This window comes from Bombus huntii, chromosome 2 (genome assembly GCF_024542735.1).
Source record: "Bombus huntii isolate Logan2020A chromosome 2, iyBomHunt1.1, whole genome shotgun sequence".
NCBI classification, from domain to species: domain Eukaryota; kingdom Metazoa; phylum Arthropoda; class Insecta; order Hymenoptera; family Apidae; genus Bombus; species Bombus huntii.
The window spans coordinates 17,814,862-17,837,103 of NC_066239.1; the positions used below are offsets into that span (position 1 = coordinate 17,814,862).

At 36.4% G+C, this 22,242-nt stretch overlaps 1 protein-coding gene across 13 annotated transcripts in view; it reads right to left on the minus strand.

The window, feature by feature from the left end:
• Positions 1 to 22,242, minus strand: part of LOC126874335 (protein unc-13 homolog B-like) — a 379,726-nt gene that overhangs the window by 78,304 nt on the left and 279,180 nt on the right. For all 13 annotated transcript variants that reach the window (XM_050636351.1, XM_050636341.1, XM_050636331.1 and 10 more), the window contains 3 exons: positions 17,199 to 17,242; positions 13,638 to 13,728; positions 894 to 971 (listed from right to left, as the gene is read on the minus strand). In XM_050636351.1, coding sequence (XP_050492308.1) covers positions 894 to 971; positions 13,638 to 13,728; positions 17,199 to 17,242 — 213 coding nt within the window. The remainder of the gene's footprint in view (positions 1 to 893; positions 972 to 13,637; positions 13,729 to 17,198; positions 17,243 to 22,242) is intronic.

Sequence of the window (22,242 nt, forward strand, 5' to 3'; positions counted from 1 at the left end):
CCTGAGAACCCATTATTCATTAATTTATTTATCTGCAAGAAAATATACTCTGCCACCATCGCAAACATTTCCAACAACCTCTACAATCTCCTCAGACTTTAAGAAACAATCTGCACGTTTAAACAGACCGTACTCTGCACTTATTCGGTATCTTCGCGGTATCTGGTCGTCACGACCTTCGATAAAACATCGCGGTTGTCTATCTTTCTCACGCGATCTTCCAATCAATGCTGATGGAACCTCGATGTTTTACGACACTTGGTGAAATCGAGACGGTCGTGTTTCATCGCGTTCCGCACAGCTATCTCACGAACATCCATGCGAAAATTGACTATCAAGATTCCTCTAACGAGCTTCGTTCGCGGATATTAAAATTCTCGACCGGAGGAAACGTCTCTTTAATTTCAATTCACTTCCTCATCTCTTGACGTTTTCGCGCGGAAAACGCTCTTCACCCTCGTTCTAACACAGATCTAAACATCCCAGGAACGCGAAACGTCGATTCTTTGGATTTTCTATCTCGATCGCGATACTAATCGATGTTTCATCCCGATAATAGCTTTCCTTTACGTGTACCGCGGTGAAAAACGTTCGATTATGGTGTTGTCATATTAATATTCCTACATTCGATCTTAAAATTTTGAACATTAAATTCATTGAAAAATTTGACGTTTCATTTTAAACGTTCGATTTAAATATCAAATAAGGTTCTCGTTGTCTTTAATTTTGCCGGTAAATTGGTTGAAGAGGGCGCGCGATCGTTTTTCACGCGAGCAATGAGAAATTATCCGTCGCTGTACAGCGATTGCAGATTGTTGACGAATCGTTAAATAGGCAACGCGAAAGATGACGATGATGCCTGAAAGGAGAGTGGTTAAAGGACGAATTCTTACCAGCTCCTCGTCGTTTAACGTGGCTCTGGGCACCGCCGACGTCAGACCCGCCGCGTTCCTCTTGGTCGCCGCCATTGTCTGAGAAAAGATAGAAATTAATGTTCATCTGATTTGAGAACAATATCTTCCGGTTTTTTTCTTTTCTATTGTGTAGACAGAGATAAAGAACAGGAAGAGGGTAATTGAATGGTGAAATATGACGAAGTGGAAAGAAGATAACGAAAAGAACTATGAGAACGAACGAGAAGAGAAATCGGTGAAAAACTGAATAAATCGAAGACTCGCAAAATGTACGAATCATCGGAAAGACAGAAAAATTTTACAACGATAGTATTACAAAAATATATATATATATATATATATCAGTTTTATTACGAATGGATTTTATTCGGAAACAATTGCGAAGTTATTGAAAAAAGAGAAGGTAACGACAAATTGACGAAATAAATGATGGAAACGTGACGCTGAAAATTACATTTTAACATAGATCATTCGGTTGATATTCAAAAACGTAGAACATAAATTTCACGCGTTGAGAAATGTCGCGTATAAGAAACTGTGATTTCGAGTAAAGAAAAAGATTTATGAAGGATGTATCATGCCAAATATATTTGTGACATTTGCGTTGTTATTTACAAATGTTATTTACAGTCACGATAAGATGTGTTTTATTTACATTGGCTTATTTCGAAGCCGTGCTCCGAGCATTTTATCGTGGCCAGAGAACAAACTTCTTGATCCTTTATCTAACAATATTACATTACATTAAGAATAAACATTATTGCTCAAAGGTATGGTCCGTTTGGAAAATTAATAAAGCAAGACAAAGACATTTCAAGTATAACAAAATCAAATATAAAGAAGAACGATATGAAAAGATTCGCTATATCGGAACAAACCAGCTGATTCTAAAATTGATTCATAAAAACGTTCGATACGCTCTAATTAAAAATAATAAATATTTATGCAATTGAAAGAGCTAATATTTAACGTTCGCTATATTTGCAAAACAAACTTGATACATCGGCACAAATATTTGTAACAGGATCGAGAAGCTCTCTGTTTGAAAACGAATTTGTAATCGTTATTAAAAAAAAAAAAAAAAAAAGAAAGAAATATGAAAAGAGAAAAAAGAGACACGTATTATCGTTCGTAAAAGACACAGAGAAAAAGTAGCTGAATGAAATCGGCGCTAGAAATGAAATACCAAAACCGAGATAAAGAAAAGTATCTAAAATTAACGAAACAAAGATGGAGGAAGTGAAAGGAAGTAAGAAAGGGCAAGATCAAACAATGCAGAGAAAAGAAAAAAAGTAAAAAAAAAAAAAAAAACAATGAGATGTAATGCAATAAAATAAACGACGAATGAAAAGACGAATATAATATGTAAGAAGATAATAAAACAAAAGTGAATAAAATAGAGCAATGAAAAGAGATATAAATGAGTGTAGGGGTGATAGTGAGAGGCAGAGCGAGATAGAGCTGGTGAATCTCTACGGAGAGAATCTAATCCAATTAGTTTATGACGTCTGGTTGGTGTGGCGCGTGGTAGGATTTGCGGTTGGCTAGATTTCAATTAAGATATTGTCCACGGGGCCCCGTGCTCATTGCATGCGCTACTGTCTTGTCTCCGTGGATAGACGACTAATACGGAGCGTCTAATTTCGCGCGTCACCTACATTCGCTGTCGACTCTATTGGCTTTTCTACTCTCTCAAAAGCGTGTTCGTGGTGTGTATATATATATATATTTACAAGCGTTCACGCACGGTGCACCGTGGCTTCGTCTACGTTTTCACCTTTCTTCGTACGTGTACGTACTACACACATGACGAATTGTACACGTTCGATGGAAATTATGTGCGTTCGCCACAATCCTCTTATCGTATACAGGATCTCCTTACTTCGACTAGCATATTTCTCCAAATATTTGTAGTATTGCACATATTTGTCTATTTGGACATATCCTTTGCAATTGTCCATTTACTTTTTCCTACCTTTCTTTTCTTTTTTCTTTACATTTTACAGGATGTACGACAAACCGTCCTTTGCTGTCCCTTTCTCGCTTTTTAAACCAAAAGACACATCGTTTGGAAGAAAGTGAAAATCAGAGAGAAAGGAAGAGCAGGAGGAATGACACGTAGGTTAGTTTATCTGCTAACGTAATCGCGATACGGCCTTCAGAACGTCAAATCTAGAGTTACTCGTCTAACTATGCTATACAAACGTGTCGTATTCTGTACCTACTAACTATCGTATATTTCGTCTACTCGTTCATGCGCATCATCGTGATCAACATTCTTACGCATGCGGGTACACTCAGAAGATTGAAGTACCAAATAAGATCACGATCGAATGCCTGTAATACATCTCGAATGACTAAATCCTTCCATTTTGTCTTCGCATTATTTCTTCTTGACGCAATAACGATACTGAATCAAAGGAATAAAAAAGAAATCATGGAAACATCGTAGCTGTAAAACTTGGAAGCATTACGAAAATTGGAAAAATTTAGTCTTCCGAGTGTGATCACAGTCAGGGATCGATTCAAGTAACGCGACAGCAGAACAGATCGGAATACGGAGGCGACAATTAGCAAAAATGTGGCGAACGATCAAAAAGTGGTCGCGAGCAACATTTCCTTTCAAGTACAGGAAGCACGTTGGTCGCTTCCCTCAATTACCGGCATATCTCGTTTTTCGTACAGCAACGAGATGGTTGGGTGAACGTCGCGTCAGTCCCCGGATAATTATATCGTGACACGCGAGACCAGCTCGCAAGCTCGTAACGTTACTTAAAAAAGAAAAAAAAAAAAAAAAAGAAAAATCCTTCGGTTATATATAGAAAATCCCTGGGTAGTGGCGAGTTACGAAGTAATTAAACTGGTTATCGCGCCAGAAGGGCGGAGATCGCGCGTTGGGAACGTTGCTCGCGCGATTGCGATGTACGGAAGATGAAATAATCAGTGGAATCACGGAACCGAAAGAGTAAACAAAGCGAGATAATCGAAAAGCGTGAGACATAGAAAGCACACGCGCGCGCGTGCATATCGAAGCGAGTGCGAGCAAGCGGAAAAGAAAAATTCTGCGAAAATGAAAAGAATGAAAAATAAAGAAAAAGAAGAAAGAAAGAAAGAAAGAAAGAAGTAGAATAATACTTATCCATAGAAGCTGAAGCATGCGCTACATACGGCGAAAACAAGCCTTTTTATTTAAACTTCGTTAAGGAGGCATTTAATTAGTACCTTCAAGACCTGGAGGTAGAGTTTTTGAGATTTTTTGAGAGGTTTTTTTCAGTGAGTGGTTTTGTTTTTTTCAGGTGTTCAGGTGGATACAACAACGGGCGCCACAGAGAACAAACAAAGAAAAATGGCATTATATGCCGGTTAGTAAGTGTTATCAGTTGCAGCTTTTTTGGTTTGATTTCTTTTTTTTTTCTTTCTAGTGTCTCATACATTACGGATAACAGATACATTTAGAGATTAGAGACACGGGAGGCATGAAACGGCGCGTCGATCATTCAACAAGACAGGTAATAATCTTCCAAACTTAAGCACCTAATGGATAATCGAATCTTCATATTATTCTTTAGCCTACTTTCATTTTTCATAAAAGAATCTACAATATCGAACATTATATTACAAACGTAATCGAATTCCAAATTCAATTGCTTTGCTTCAGAATATTATTCCTTCTCGTTGAACGCGAGAACCTAAAATTGCTGGATCGAAGTGGCGCAGTTGCATATTCCATTCCAATAACCCCTTAATGCTCCCTTCAATGTATTCAATATAATTATACCGTGAATTGCGTTTAAACAACAACAACAACGCGAACGTCAAACTGCGCCAAAACAAGCGAGGACCTCTGTACGCCCTCGAGATCCCGCAAACTTTCGTAGGTTCTCCATCGATCGCCTGGGGCTCTCGTTTCCGGTTCAACTAGATGGGACAATGCACTTCTTGGACGCGGGGTTCCAAGGAGCAAGGTCACGGTACACAACAATCAAGAGAAAAAAATTGTTGACATCGAACATACATAGGGGTCACAGACAGACGGGTCGAGATTTCTAAAGGGGTTTGAAGATTCGAGGCGATTCGAGGAGCCGTGCTGCACGATCGTCGAAAGCATCGAAAGACGTCCATCGTGGAAATTATTTTCGTGCTCCTCGAATCCCGCTCGTCGCTGGCAATATACGTAATTTCAGAGAAGTCTGTCCGTATCGATTGCACTAGACTTCACACAGAACACATACGCAATGGGTCGAGCGAAAATCGATGCTCTTCATTAGCGGGATTTTGTTCGAGGCCACGCGAAGATCGAATATCGAGAAGTCACGGTTCGAGCTGTTGGAATCTTTCTTTCAAGCGTTGGAAATTGATCTACGCTGCATGTGCTTCATCGATGATTTCGTGATAAATACCAATGTTGAAGTTTTCCTTGAAGTTCTTTATTCGTGCAAAGTAGACCCAGAGAAAATGCCGAATGTCAAAAGTTGGATAAATGTTAGTTTCCTGAATTTGAATATAATTGAAGTATAATCGAAGTACGACGTAATTGTATTTCTCTTTGACGCCGGAGTTTTATTAAAGCTAAATCGTCGTATACCATGAAACGCGTTAAAGTAGCGCTGTTCATAATTTATACTCCGCGCAGTTTTATTTTTCCTTGAATGGATCGTTACCTGTGGTTGCTAATGTGTAAAACGTTATTGACACGCGATACATATAGTTTTTGCGCTAAAGTAAAGAAAATAAAATAATTGAGATTTCGAAAATCGAAAGCTATCCTGGATAGCACTGGTTTAATGTTTTACTTGATGTGTATCGAGTTACATTGAAAGGTTCGATTTGCACACTCGCGTGAAGTAGCGAGGGTGTAAAAAGGGGCGAGTGAAGTAAACCGAGATGCAGGATGTGATCATTTAACAGACACAAGGGTTTTAGGTAATATCAGTAAGCTACTTTTAACGTAATCTTTCTTTTCTCTACTAGCTTTTCTCTTTACTCGTTATATTTACTTTTGTTCTCATCTATATGTACGTATTTGTAAGCGTAAATGTAAAATTTTTTAGAAAATGGATGGATATTATCCTGGTTTCTCACGAATGTAAAATATTGTCTCGGTTTTTTTTTTTTTACTCGAGATATAAGGGTTAAATATTAATATTATCCGTGACGCATAAGTACGTGGAGCACGCAACTGCATGGTTCGCATAATCAATTATGGATGGTGCATAACTTTTCTCAAAGACATCTTTTTTTAGAAACTTTAAGACTCGCTACTTTAATCGTATCTTCACGCTTTAAAAGAAATTTCCACTAAACGGAGAATACATTTTTTTCTTTTCTAAATTAAAAAATAAGAACTTCCCATTTTTTAGAACATAGCAATGTTTCAGTAAAATTATGATGTTAAAAGTGCTTCCATGTTTTTGACCAACTACGTCCGTGATTAAGAGGCTTTGATTACATGGTTTCACGAGTATAAGCTAAAATTGTATGAAAGTTTCTAATTTTAAAGTCTCAATGGGTTACTAATTCCAAGAACAGGCATTTTGCAAGCACTTCAAGGTTCTCGTGATAACGCCAAGAAATGCTTCGCTTGAAAGGTTTACACCCTTAAACCATGCAATTACTTCTCATCAGAATTTTTCACTATTACGAACATAGACGACTCTAAACACGCCCTTTTCAGCGTTCGATTTTGAATAAGATAATCGCGCGATGCATTCATCGTTTATCCAATGAATTTCTTCTATTTTACATTCAGACTTAGATAGAATTTCAACGTTCTTCCATCGGCCTTATCTTTTATCCTTAGAACTGCATGTTCGTGCTTTCATCCATTCCATTGCAACGGCCTGAATGACGATATCAATCATATCATTAAAATATAAAAGATATGGTATTACAAAGTATAAGTTTAACTAGTTTTCCGAAGAGTTAAAATTTCGTTGCCTCTTAAACAAAATTATTTACGACACGTTGACACGAACACCATATTTAGAATGTTATGAATTCCGTATTATTTTCGAACGATTATTATTGTATAATATTTCCAATATTACTGCGCATAAATAAATAAGCATTTGGTTGTCATTACAAGTCAATACGAAACGTAATCGCAATTATTTCTAATTTAACATTTAAATCTCATTATTTTGTCAACATCTCGTCGCGCGATTCAATATCAATATCAGATCAAGTATCATTATTTCATTTACCATTACTCATTACCATTCTTCTATTGGATATCGTAATTAACAAATTTCATTAAACCCCTTATTCTCCTCTCATCCTTTCAAAACACGTATATTCGTAATAACGAAAATTCATATGAAATATCAGCAAATAAAACAATAACCTCAAACACGTTGCAACGGAATATCGAAAGCTGGCCTAAAGTCGCGAAGGATTAAATGTCACCGAGTTGAATACCTTTTATCCCTATGTGATTATTCAAAAAGCCAGATTATTCAGAAAGCCATATATACGAGAAAAGTAAATAACGTTGTAACGAGCCTTTTCCCCTTACATTTTGTTTATAATTTTCAACACGATCGGACCGCATTGCTTTTAAGAGTTTCCGTTTAAAGTCGACGTACGAACACGCGAGCTGCGGAAGTCGCAAGGGCGAGCGTGACGCAAGCGAGCATAGCTTTCGAGCTTTTCGAAACACGACGCGTCTTTTCGAGTACGCAGATAATTACTACAGACGTAGAATTTCGTTCGAGCTTTCCACGCTCGGCTTTCCTTGCGATTAACATGTTTTTTAGGCCATTGCGACGGTATTCTAGCCCTTGAGAAATTTCCACTTTTCTTTGCGTTAAGTATGCAACATGAACCACGTAAGTAGAAAATGCAACGATATCGAGGTTATAGCGATTCTTGAACGAGTTGCTTGGAAAGTTTCTGTGAAACTTTTCAATATAGAAACGAGCGAAGACTTTCTGTAGTCGTTTTATATGTCAATTATTTTTGTATTCGTGAAAAACAAGGTCAAGAATATCGTAAAATAAATTTCTATCGTATGTACACAAGTTTGAGGAAGCCTTGCGTGCGCAATTCGACATTTAGCTTCTTGACGAAGAATCTTTTATCGCTTTATTTGAATGGCACTTCACTTACGGCGAATAAAAAGGAAATACGTTCGGCTATATATGTGGTTTTTAGTTTTAGATTGATTTCATAGAGAACTTTTCATCAGACTAATTTAAAAGCTTTCGGTTTATTTATGTTTTTTGCCGAACAATTCTTTTCCAGATCGTTTGGCAACTTTTTCTTTTTCCACGTCTATCGAATTGTATCTACGTGGTTTTGGTTCGCAGCGTTCGGAAATTCTTTCACGCGAAACAGATAAAAATTGGTATGTGGATTTTGTTTCTAACTGTTCTTATAGCCACAGCATCGGAAATTGTTTTAATCGAGCGTTTTGATCGAAAACGTTAACAGTTAAGTTTTTAAACGACACAGTTAAAAACGATTCTAAACGAAAGAAAAGAAAAAAGAACAACACGGTGAACGAAAAACTACCGTAACTCTTTTACGGAATTCTATCGTCGAGAAACATATGTAGAGCAAATGCTTGACCATCGAAAACGTTTACCGCTGATAGCGATACCTTTCGTTGGAAAAAGTCATCTAAATCGAGTACTTTGTAATTTGCTCGGTCACTTTAATTTCTGCCGCATTTGTTACCTGTGTTTCCGCAATGTCGGTCGAATTGAATCACGTGGCACACAAGACGAAACACAATTTGTGGTACAATTGGAAGAAAAATAGTATTTCTTACATGTGAGTGGAATATGAAATTTCATTTTCGAGAGATTTCAATACTGAAAATTGATTAAATGGGATTGAAGATATTAAAAGATTGCAGGAAATTATATTTCTTAGTAATTTTGTTTACAGATCATGATTATATGATATTCAAAGAAGCCTATATGCTACAAATTATTCAGCGAACTGTATTGCAGTATTTGCTAGACACATCGACGTTAATATTGATAAGTAACGATTCCTTTATTACATAATAAAAAGATAAGTCAGATAATATGTAATAAATTATCGAGTTTCACACATATATAGAGATAAAATCTCGTATCAAAAACTTTACATTTACACCTTCAACTTTACTTCAACGTATACTCTACCATCTATAAATCGCAATACATTTATTCCCTGAAAATTATTTTATTAATTAGAACTATTAATTGCATGTTTTGCAAGCAGAACTATATTATACTCCTTTTTGAAGATTTTTTTCGAGTCTATACCTAAATTAACACATGTATATACGTATGTATGTTTCACTCTTCCATTTGCACCACAAATACGTACATCACGTGCCATCTTATGTATTCCTGTTTGAAATCGTGTAAATTACAAACTAATAAAATTCGATTCAGAAACTGCTTATTTAAAAAAGAAGAGAAAATCGCGTTCATTCGATACGTCCTAAAAAAAGAACAAATCGTTCATTTTCCCACGAATGTAGCATCAAAATATAAATGTTGTAGCATGAAACAATGCCTGAAAGGTCTATGACGTCCATTCAATTTCCTTAAACGCTCCTTGGAATTTTCGCTCGACCCGTTAAGAACGTAGGGTTAGTCAAAGGAGGACGGTAGTTGTAAAACGAATCACAAGTCCGGTGATACGCGAGTGTTTGCAGCCGCGTTTTTGTTGCTTCTTCGTTGCGGCCGTCATATTGTTTCGCTAGAAGCTCTCCACGCGACGATACGGCCGTGAAATGGCGACGCAAATCGTAAAAGAGGTCACACGTTGATGAAAAACGAAAACGAAAAACGCTTACGCGATGACTTCGTCTTCGTGATAAACGCGCGTTTTACGAACGCGTACCTTTTAACGACCAACACGATTCACGGACAAGTTGTTCGAGTCGTAATGACGATGGTAATCTTGGATTTATCGCGTTGTAAAAAAAGCCGGACCGCGCAGATTTATCGGTGGAAACCGTGGCGCCAATGTAGACGTTTGACTTGGAATAATGGCAGCATTTCGGAAATATAGCTGAAACGAATAGAACGACACAAAAGATCTTCTCGCGAGGTAAGTTCCTTGGTCAGTCTAAATGGTAGTCGTTCATCGTCTTCTTGAAAATGTTAAATCACAGATAAAAATAGCGCGGACGTATGGATTTGTCAAATGAAGCGATTTAACCGAACATACCGAGCTGGTTTTTTCTCCGTTGACTTTGAGGAAACGTACTTTTGCTCAAATTTGATATCTTGAAATATTTGATATAAAAGTATATTCGACCTGCGTGTAGAAAAATATTACAACGTCAGATGACGAGTCTCGATATCTGTACAGGAGAAAATGATTTGAGAAATTTGTACAAGTTTAGAGTAAAGTAGGAATTTATCGAGGAATGTAGAATCTTGAAATGAATGTCGAATATCGCTGATATTTATTACTCTGCGTAGATATTGAACGACGTGAGTAATTTCAAATGCTTCCAGTGAATAATTACGTAGAAGATACAGAATGCCGTGGACAATTAGTTTGGAAAATACTTTCTAGCAATTTTGTTCGTATTCAATGACTTTCGACTAAAAACTTCGGACATCGTCAAAATCTTGTTTCTTCAAAATCAACGGTTTACAAACTGTGAAATAATAGAAGTCTGTCGTCTCGATAGAAAATCATTCTTGGCGTTCTTCGAATAAATTCGTTGCGGTTACTTCTACTTAAAATTTCCGTACAAACGTTAATGCGATTCGACGATGATTCTATTGACTCTTCAAGCTTCTACAAGCAACAGGTTACAGGAATCCTGCATGTAACGCTTGTGTCACCACTTCACAGCGAGTCGTCCAACATATGTTCCGGACAAAAACGCTATTCGACGCCCGGATCTTCGGTAGAAAGTTTAATAACGTCGAACGAACATACTCTGCAAAGCACTAGTAACGGAGTATACAAATAGCGGACAGTTTACAGACGATTTTCGAGAAATCTTCTTTATCTTAAGTTACCCTCTTAAAAGGTCGACTATTAAGTTTAAAAGATTTCCATCGTAAGAACGCTCTAACATCCTTTTTCCATGTAATTGTTATAAGAATCTCTCTATTAAGATGCAACAAACTCGCAAGCGTTCCAACTTGCAACCCTTAAAAGTTTGTTGAAAAGACGAACGCGACCACTCTGTTAGCATTCAGGCTGGAATGGTCAGTAATTTATCGTGAAATCGTCTGTAACGCTCCTCTGGAAAAATCTTGAGTTATCGAAAAACGACGTAACAGCGAAACGCAGTACACGCAATCAGGTTGCACGACGAGGAAGAGAAGGGCCGTTTGATAATCGAGTCACTCTCGAGAAAGATACCACCATTCTTCCAGTCACATTTACGCTGCCAGTCATAAATATTAAGACACTTTGATATTTAATAGAAGCATAAACATTTTATTTACTACTTTCAATATATATAACTAATCGTTATCACGATAAAACAAAATTTCCTTTGCGATTGCATTAGCTGATCGATCATTTCTATACTATTGTTATTTGCACTCTTTTTAATCGTTGATTAGTAAATCTTAGTAAACACCGTTTTATTTTATCTTAGAAATTTAAGATTTTAGAAATTTAAGAAACAAGAGACAACGGCGATTGCTTATGAAATCATCTGATACTAAATAAATTAAAATTTCTTACAGTTTTATAAATATAACGAGCAAGTGTCCTTTTAATAGTTATGACTGGCAATTTATATAAATCCTAAAATATTGTAACGCTTTTCGATAGTATCATCTCGAAAGCAAATGACTCTCGAAGGCAACACGAACGGCACAACAGATATCGATCTCGCGACAAAGTAGCCTCACGTGTTCGACGTCGTCGTCTTGCAAGGATCAAGCACGCAAACAAATGAATTCAAAGGATAGCGACGTTTTCAACATGGATAACAGCAAGGTGCAACAGGAATTACCAATGGAGAAGGAGGATCGTGGGGGAGCTGAGTTTACATTTGGGATACAAGGTCGAGGTTGCGGGAAGAAATTTGCATAACGGAAGTTCTCCTTTCCTGTTTTCTTCTGCGAGAATATGGACATATTTTTAGAAGGAGCACATTTTGATTGGGTTAAGAAGCATTGGTCACGAAAAGCTTTGGTCGGTGTCTATCGTGGTCGTCGATTTATCGAATTGTTCAATATAGTGAATTATTTATTACTATACGTGATTATAGCAACGACGAGTGTGTATTAAAAATGATGTTAGTAGAATAAAAAAGAAGTTTCATTCGATGGTGATTCCGATTAAAAGAATTTTAAGGATGGGCATTGATAATATCGAATTCATAATTTCCTAGAAGTTCTTAACGTTGATAACACGCGACAGTAATAATTCTGAATAAGAAATCGTAGAAGAACGTACACACAGACACACATGCACGAATTCGTGTATTATTATTATATAAATAATCACTGATTTATTGTGCAAAAATACAAATGTTATACTTTCTATGATCAATATTCAAAATTTTATACCTTTTCCTCCGTTTATCAAGTGGAACTGTGAAATCAATTATTTAAAATGGAGAACGAAACAATACGGATGAATGAATTCAATTACAAATTAATCTTAATTTGATTTTAGTCATTCTAAAGATACGATTGGCGAACGCGAATAATATTGTTGTTTCTTTTTTACGATTCCTTTAATCAGTAGCTTCGTTGAGACGAAGGTCGAGAGTTCAATTGAATGGCAGAAAATATCAATCGAAGAAACGGTTCTGAATTGAAGTTACGGCAAAGATCCGGAATGAAAAGGACGAACAGAGCTAATTGAAGCATAATTAATTTGTACCGTGGAAAATGAATTGCGAAGGAGAATATTCTTTCGAATAAGAATTCCCAGTAACGTTCAAAATTCATAAATACATAGGTTACCTGAGTTTTATTATCTAAACGAACCTTGAATCCCGTTTGAACGTTAAAGTTGCTTCTATCTCGATCGTTTATATAAAATTTCTAAAATAAGGTATCTAAATTATACGCGAGTTCGAAGCATCTCCAAAAATGCTTTAATCGAGAATTAAATTTTTTTCCACAAATTATAAAATATAAGAAAACATTGAAAACAATAAGATCAAAAACAGTCATATAATTTCGTTTATATTCGATAAAACGTTTGATAATCAATCTCAACCGATTATCCAACGTCCGAACTATTAACGCAAGTTGAACAAAGTATAGGCAGAGGAGACCGCAAAGGCTGAAAATAGATTCTGATTTCACTTTCCCAAAGTTTACGCTCCGTTTGCGATAAAACGGCAAAGACCGAGTTTTTAATAGGAAAACTTTACCCTACCAGTCTAACGTCGTCGATTCGAGGTAGTTTCGATTTCAATGTGTATTAGAGAGAATTTAATAAACAGCATTAAGACAAATTTAATAGCACAGTCACATAGGCTGTTGAAATAATTTTCTGGTTTGCAGAAGTTTTAAAGTATCTACGTCGACCACGATCTAGAACACCGACAATATTGACGACGACGCGACGTCGATGAGGACAGAGAACGAATAGAAGGACGATGACGAGACAACGGTAAACCAACAAAATGATACCGTCGTCGTACGATTGTTTATTTTCACGAGTAGGCATAGACGATTCGGACAACGTGAATACGCGTCCGTGTCTCGTATACGTGTACATATCCATATTTGCATAAACGATAGGACATTTTCCGGCTACGTTAATGGACAATTGATTACGTACCAGCTCGGAGACCAATGGCACCGACTTTCGGCGCGGTCGAATATCCGGCATGCTGTCGATATTGCTGTAGAATGGATTGTCTCCTGGATGCCTGAAAGAAAAGCAATTGGAAACGTTAGGTTCGATTAAAGGATCGTTTCAGCGGACGTACGCTCAGGGTTGGGGTTAAAGACTTTTGTGATCTGGAACTATTAATCTAACGGTGGTCTCCTTCGTAGAAAAACGAGATAGAGGATTAAAGATGAAACAAGTTTATGTAAATATGAAATAGAATCTATTTCGTAGTAAATTACATTTAAAAATTAGTTATTTACTCTAAAACTTTTGTTAGAAAACTTTCCTCAACTGTTTGGAAAATGAGGATCATTGAACGAGAATCCTGTCGAGAAGACGAGGCCCGGTACCCGATCGATACTCTTCATTCAACGAATTTGAAATATTCAAGGAATTTCGGGAATATTTTTCTGGAGCAATCATGTAATTAAACCTATAAAACGTTAGAATGCCTGATAATTGGTCGGGGGCCGAATTTATGGGTACTTGGATCGTAGATTACCTATAGGATCGCGTGTAAGGAAGTATCTGATCGTAGTAATAAATCTTTTGTGAATTAGGCTGCCGGTCGGATCGATATTAGATTGAAAGTAATCGAACTTTCCGATTAAATTGGCAACTTCGTCTTTGAAGATCATGCCGAGCTACTTAACCGATCAGAAAGTTTTAAGGAACCTTAACTCACCCACTTATCCGATCTTCCTCCCTCATTATCATCAGAGGACGCTTTTTCTCTTTTTATCGAAGTTCAAAATTCACTTGCCGGAAATTAATCGAATATTCCTTATCGGAGAATTTTTAGACGTATATCGCACAAGGGATTAATTAACACGACCAAGATAATCGAATATAATTAAGAATATCAGAGATCGAGAAGATTTCGTGTTTGATTATAAACACGAGAACCTGTACATATTTCAGATTGTACGTATAGCCGAGATTTATCGTTTCATCTAAACGATGACCCAATTCTCCGCAAGTTCGCGTTCCCTTATTCTGATTTTGTTTGCAAATTTACGAATTAACGTTAGACGGCACTGTTAGCGATTGTGTAATACGATCCATCACTTTCAAATCATTTATTCCATTATCGTCTCTTTTTTTCACTTTTTCATCCAGGCAACACGCAACCTTCTTTCTACCAATCACTCGCACTTGAATTGCAATTAGCGTTGATGCCTTTCATAGGGAAGTCGTTTACTCGAGTTTCTTTCCTAGATAATTATCAGGATGGTAAAGTATTAACGACCATGGTCAAAACTTTAAGCTTAATGTAAGTTTACTCTGATTATTGCAGGTATTCATTGCTTCTTAAAATTTCACAAAAACCAAGTTGTAGCATTCGCTGAGAAATGAATAGTTGATAAATTTAGACGCATATTCACGCAATAAGTTGTACAAAGTTGAATATTGAATTTAATACCTGTCATAAGTTTCGTTTTAATGATCTCAATAACAAAGTTTGAAATATTTTACTGAACTTTAATTTCCTTAATACTCGAATACCGAACATGCTACTAATAATATCTGTTTCTTTTGTTTCAAGTATATACCTGGAAGATTGTTCTATTTAATTTTCTATTTAATTAAATTACGACATCGTAAGATTTGTATATTTTTGTTTGGTCCTCAGCCTAAACTAAAAAATTACATCCTTCTTCAAATTTCATAAAATTTCGTATCAACTCGATAATTCAGTTATTATCCTCTTGCAAGTCTTCATAGTAATACATTTAATATTTTATTCGCTATTAATTTCCTGAATTTGCAATTTCTACAAAATCAGACGCTAGATCCGAGAGACCGCATTAAAGCCAGGGAACCGCGTTGCAACAATTTAATTACAGGCCAATATGTCTTTTATACGTAGGTTCGAAGAATCGATCGCTATTATACGAGTTTCACAACGTTTAATCAGCAATTCTGTGCTCTCGTAATGCACGATCGACTAAACGTTAGCTGGACAGAGATATGGTCGACTTTTACGGCAACGGAATTATACAAATGGCCTGTGGCTTTCAACCTGATGAATTTTGTCGTGAATGTAACAATACGACCCTCAGGAACAAATTTAACTGCCTTGTAAAGAATTTATTGCTCTCGTTTTAGAAACATCTTTGTTCATTCCATACTAATACATTCGTTAACTTCATTTATTGGATATATTCGAACGAAAGCACTATCATTAAGCTTAGGAGTCGTAGTTTGTCGCTAAATTGTATCGAATACATAATTAGGATTTTCACAAGTCGGAGCTCGTCAGTTGGAATTTTTATAAATTTATTCCTTAGTTGCTAGAATAGATCGTACCCTTGTTAAAAAGTTGGAATTCTTTTTGAATACCTGATGACTCTATAAATCCTTTGTTGAAAATATTTATGAGCAATAATGTTAAACTTTCAATTCGAAGCTCGCGTAATTTGAAATACGAAGAAGAAGAAAGTAATTAGATAAATTTCGTTGTTTTTGTAGAACAGTCGTTGTAAACAAAAGCGTAATAAAAGAAGTCACATGATGTATTTTACATTGGAGAAATATAAAGGAAGAGGTGAACTGAGAAAAAGGAATGGAAGAATAAGCCAGGAGCTGTCATTTACGTAGCCAATTCCGCTGTCAGACGCTATTGGACAAGGAGATTTTAATAGAAACATACGGATAGAATTTTTATGGCACCGAACTTTCCTGATCCAACGAGAAATGTGACGTTTGCAGTTTCATTTCTGCCAGAGTTTGAATTCTTCGACGACGAATTATTTTTATGAAATCAAATTCCTTCCATTGAATTTTCCCTGTTACGTGCGCGAGATGGACAGAAGAGAATTCGCAATTCTGTTCACCGATGACATTGTTATCACAGAATGTGAACTACAGAATTCGTAGCTATTACGATAAAAATTTCTTCTCTATCGTTCGTTCCTGTATTTTGTCATTTTATTTTATGGAACATATTAAACGTTACGAATAACAGCTCGACGTTATGGAATGTAATTTACTCTGAAAAGGTTCCAGTCGCGACACGTTCAAAAATTTAATCGTAAATTTGTCGTTGAACAAATCTCGCTGCTGAATATTATTTTTCGCAATTTTTATATCATATAATATAATTAATATATTTATATAAGAACATGTACGTAGACTTAATGAAAATAACTGCAATGAAAATATTTTTATCTATAGAATAATTTCACATAAAATATCAAGCGAGCGATCTTATAATGAATATAATTCAGAGTTGATATTTAAACTCTCTCTCTCTCTTTGCCTCCGTCTCTTGAATACCACGTCAGTTTTTCAAATATCTAAAAAATCGCGTTTATATTCATAGACAGAAGTTGCAAGTGGGTTAAAAAAATTTCACACGATAATCGTCAAAGACATGAAACGGAAAGACTCGTTCGTTGTTCAAGGAAAAACGTTCGCAGCGTGGAAAACAGGGAAGATAAAAGTCTAGCACGATTACAATGACGTAATTGGACTCGTGATCGATAAACGTTTGATGCTACTCACCCGTTGCCTCTTCCACCGGATTCGCCACCAGGTCCACTGCCGTTCTAACAAACAAAAAAACAAGTTTATTAAGAAACAAGCTTAGTAACAGTTCGAAAAAACCAAGGGGAGAACGCGCGTTCGCGCGAACGACGGCGCAGGCGTACGAAAAAATATTGTACACAGTCTTTAGAAACGCGTGACCACTGGAACGAAATAGAAAGACAATTCCGAAAATAAATAAAAATGAAGAGAACGTTCGTATCCTCTGATTTCGTTTCTTATTCTTTTTATTAATTGTTCGCGAGAAGCACGCAAAGAGGATTAGAAATTTCTTTCCATTCGTTTTTCGTGGCCACGCACGCACAATGCTTTGCCCTGTACACAAATCAGTCTCTTTTCGTCGACTTAAAAGGTAAGAAAAGCTCCGTTGAAACAGAGAATCGAGCGCTGATCGGAGACTCGAGAGGAAGAGGGTAATTTCTTCTTCGCTCGCAGCAACCCTCTTGCTCTTCAACTTACAACTCCAGGGACGACTAGAAAAGGGAAGAAATTCTCGTTGTTTTCATATATCGTCTTCTTCTTCTTATTCTTCTTCTTCTTCTTTTACGTGCTACCTTTTTGCCGATGTGTCCTTTCCGTCTCGACCACTTCCTCTCAGTTGTTGACTCAGATTAAAACCTTCTATCCTCGTGGCCGTTTTCTCTCCGGTCTTGTCACCTTGTCCGTTCCCACCTCTATTGCTCGCAGGCTCGCTTTTTGTCTCTGCGAATTCGCCCCGACTGGCATCGCGGCGTTCAACAACCGCGCAAACCAGAACCAGGAACGAAGCAGCAACTTTCTAGCTTAATCTCTTTCTTCGTTTCCACCACGAGTACATCCTTTTTCTAACCGTTAATTCCCTCCCCATGGATCACGGGTTTACACTGATACTCGTTAATCAAAAGTTTCCAGGAGGATATTTTGGTTCAAAGGACGACGATTTCAGATCGTGGAACAACGTTGTTGATGTGTTGGACTCTAATAACTTTGCACCATCGAGGTAAAGGATGATCGTATCTTTCGTAGCTTAGCCGTACGAAGAACGTTCCTTTCGTGGTAGGAGACTAAAATTCTTAATCAAAATTATTCACCTTCCAGCGACTCGTTCTATACTTCTCATCATTCCCCCTCGAACAATTTTATCGAATTTCGTTCTCATTCTTACTTCAGTCGTCTAATAACGTCTAGCCGATAATCATATGCGAGCAATAAGAATGGAAATTGCTGTGGAAATTTTATTAGAAAGATTTGTAGTGAATTTTCGTCTTTGATTTCCATCGTTGTCCTTCTTCCTCTCGCTCTCCATTCCCCACCTCTTATCGCCACGTATGCACTCGCCTGCGCCTTATCTGTCTATCCGTCTCGTTCGCCCGGTGTCGCACGAAGGAATGGAAGATTGGAGACAGTGTGTAACAGCCCGTATAAATATAATATCACGTACAATACCTCGTAAATTCTGTCAAGATAGAGATACAATATAAACTTATGGATAGCGTAACAAGTATATTTAGAGTTAGAGCCACAGGTATCTTCTTCGTCCCTTTCTTATTTCTTTCATCTTTCTCTTTTCCTTCCTTTCTCTTATACGCCGTTATTCGCCGTTCGACGCCATCCCCCGTTATCTACCTGTCTCCTTGTCACTGCCCTAATTCTCGATCGTTTCGCGTGAACAGTCTTGCGGAAAAAGGGGGGGTTTCTTTTCACCCGAGAAGCTTATTTAGACAACACTGGAGCATGACAATTTTTACTTCGTATTCACCTTTTTTTCTTCGTTTTCTTAATTTTTTTTTGAGTTTTTTCTTTCGTTCGTTTGCTTGCTTGCTTGCATTTTTATTTTTTTCGCCTTAGTTTTCGTTCACGTTTAGCCACGAAGTGGGCGCCTTCGAGCACGTCCTCTGAATGAGAATAACGCTATTAACAACGTATCTCGAATTTTTCTCCTCGCGAAACACTCCGAAATCATTTGATCGGAACGTAGTTTTCGTCGAACCGCGAAGACAGGGACTATTTTTGCGCTTGTAAAGTCGCGTAGCAAAAATACGGAGCGAGTTTTCGATAGAATTTTTCTCTAGTATAGGTACGTTTTATAAAATGTTTGAAGAAACTGGATCTATGTATTTGCTTGATAGGAGCAATTGCAATGGAATGATTATGCGTAAATGAACATGAATATGTATAGAGTTGGTGTAATTTATTGGAATATTAATTTACCGATACACTTTATGCGATCAGATTGATTTATGTACCCGCTTTTTCAAAGAAATAATATCATATTTTACATTTTCAGCTAAAATCTTTGCAAAGGACAGTTATAAGGGAGTATTTAATTCGACATTTTATATCTTTATAACTAATTATATGACGTTCAACGTGAAGCTTGAAAGCGTAGCTTCTGTAGGTTAGCTGGATGTTGTTATAGGCTGTTGGGAAATGAAAATCGCGTTACATCGGAAAATCATTTCGCAGAAAGTGCCTGATCCATTTTAACAGCGAATTCTCTCGCAATAAAATTTATACTAAAATTAAAAAAGTAGAAAATTACTTTATATTTAGATTAAAAGTAAAAAGGGTTCTAAGACGTCACTCTACGTATTTGATTATTGAATCCTAAAAATTGCTATATATTAATATCTTTCGTAAAAAGCAATTTGTCTATTATATTCTTTATCTTTCCCTTAACTGACACCACACATTATCAGCAAATCAAATATTTTCCAAAATTAAATAACATCAACAACCAGGTCTAAGGATACTTTCAACGCTATTCTGATTCCTACAACCTTTTTAGTTAAACAAATCTAAAGATGACCAATTACAAGAATTAATTTTAATCTTATCTTTTCATCGTCGAGATATGTTGTATTTTTATGTCAAACCACACCACATACGCTCGATAATTCGTAACGATTACGTAGCGTCTAATAAAATTTAGAAATAAAACTTGTAATGTTGACAATTTGTTCAACTCTCTCTCTCTCTCTTTCTCTCTCTCTCTCTCTCTCTCTCTCTCGTGTTATATTACACAAGGGTTAAATCTTACGATGAACGAATTTCCTGGTCCGGAACTAGACTACCTAGGATAGAAGCAAATATAATCAAGAGTGAAAACAAAGCCCTGTTGTTTATTCATGCACCCAAAACGTTATCAATTCTCGACAGAGACGCGCTCGAAGGCATGTTAATTACAACTGAGTAATTACTATACGCGTATAACCTACGTGGAATAGCATCGCTTCGCGAGTATAATTTTGACAAGCGTTTATTTAAGAACGAAAGTATCGTGTACTTATTACAGTGCTAACAAGTTGTCCATTACTGATTAGGCCTTAACAAACGTATGTACCTTCCCCTTATAGGCGTGTTGATCTGTGCGTTTTATGCAACAAATCAACGACCATATAAATTCACTCTACATAGATCGAGAAGCCTCGATTAAATGATTTTCATTAACCGAAAGATAGAGTATCCTTTGTGGTTGGCTTCTCTTCGTCCCTAGATGAGATATGAAATGTTTAGAAAATGGCAAACGACACCGATGATATGAGAAAAAGTGCGATAAAACGATGTGAACGCCTGACAGGACACTGCGACGATTTTTTTGTTCAATAACACGTAAGGAACATTCGTATTGACTAATTATTAATATCATTTTTCGGCGACACTTCTCTGACCAAGATATCTACACTATCAGCCAGAAGTTTGGTACTGTTTAATCGTACTCATATAATAATTAATTAGCACAGATTTCCAAGTCTTTTTTTTTCGATTCAAGATCGATGTTTTAAGTATCGGTAGTAGTCTACGTCGTTTTTATCAGTTTTCGTATTAATAAATTCCTCAGCGCTTTGATCTAATTTGAACCACGTCCGAATAAATCTTCACATTAAAAAAATATCTAACACTCTGATTCAATAACCTTTGATAAAAAAAAAAGTCACATTTGGACAAAGTATATTAATGAAATAAGAATTTTATCAAGTACGGTAAAGTAGAACCAGAACAGAGCCTTTTAATCATTTATTTTTCAATCTTACTTCGTACCCTTTTACCTTCTATAATTCTATGATTAATGTACCTCGGGCGGTTCACTTTCAAAATGAAAAATTTAGCCGTATTAAGAAACTTCCTACCTGAAATTTCTTAACTTTCGTCCAAGAAAATTGTTGCACTTGGTGAAATGCGGTATATGTAATTCCAATTTTCCGGTGGATAGTGTAAGTAGCTAAGTACTTCTTAAACTTCAATGTTATTCATCAGATGGCCCAAGATTTCTGACATTTACAGAGACTTCTAATTTTATATAAAAGACGATTTTTCATAATCTAAATGTTATTAACATTAAAGAATTTCACGTGGAATTTCGTCGTCGCGGTGTCTCGACGAGGTGATACATTCATGATACAGCTTTCGAGTTGCTGTTGCTTATCCATGCTCTAGAAACCTCGTGTTCAGGGATTGGAATTTTTGAGTCTGATTGATTGATCGATCTGTAATCGATGGACATCGAGGAAGGGGCTGCTGCAACGATTTATGGTACGAATCGGTTGTGCGAACTAACGACGCAGTGATATGTAAGAAGAAATTGATACGTGAGATTGATACGTTTAAGGTGATAGGTGACTAAATACCTAGGCAAATCCTTTGTGAATGTTCGCTGTTTTCGCAATTAAACGTTTATTTGGATTCTTTTGATATATATATATGTATATAAGCTGCTTTCTCCTTTTTATAATTATATATTAGATTTATTATACTTGTATATATGTACTTACAGCGATATAAGCTATCTGTTTCTTTAATCTTTAAACGTATAATAGTACCGTACTAAAACTTGAATTAATTTATCTTTTCATCTCAATTTTCTATTCTTGCCTGATACACGACGAATTACGATGAGATTTAGATAACATAATATATTCTAAAGCAGGAAAGGCAGAAGTATTTTTCTTTCACTCATGTTCATATTTACAAGTCTGAATCTATCATCACACGCTTTAGATTTTTCTTTTCGAAATAGAGTGTA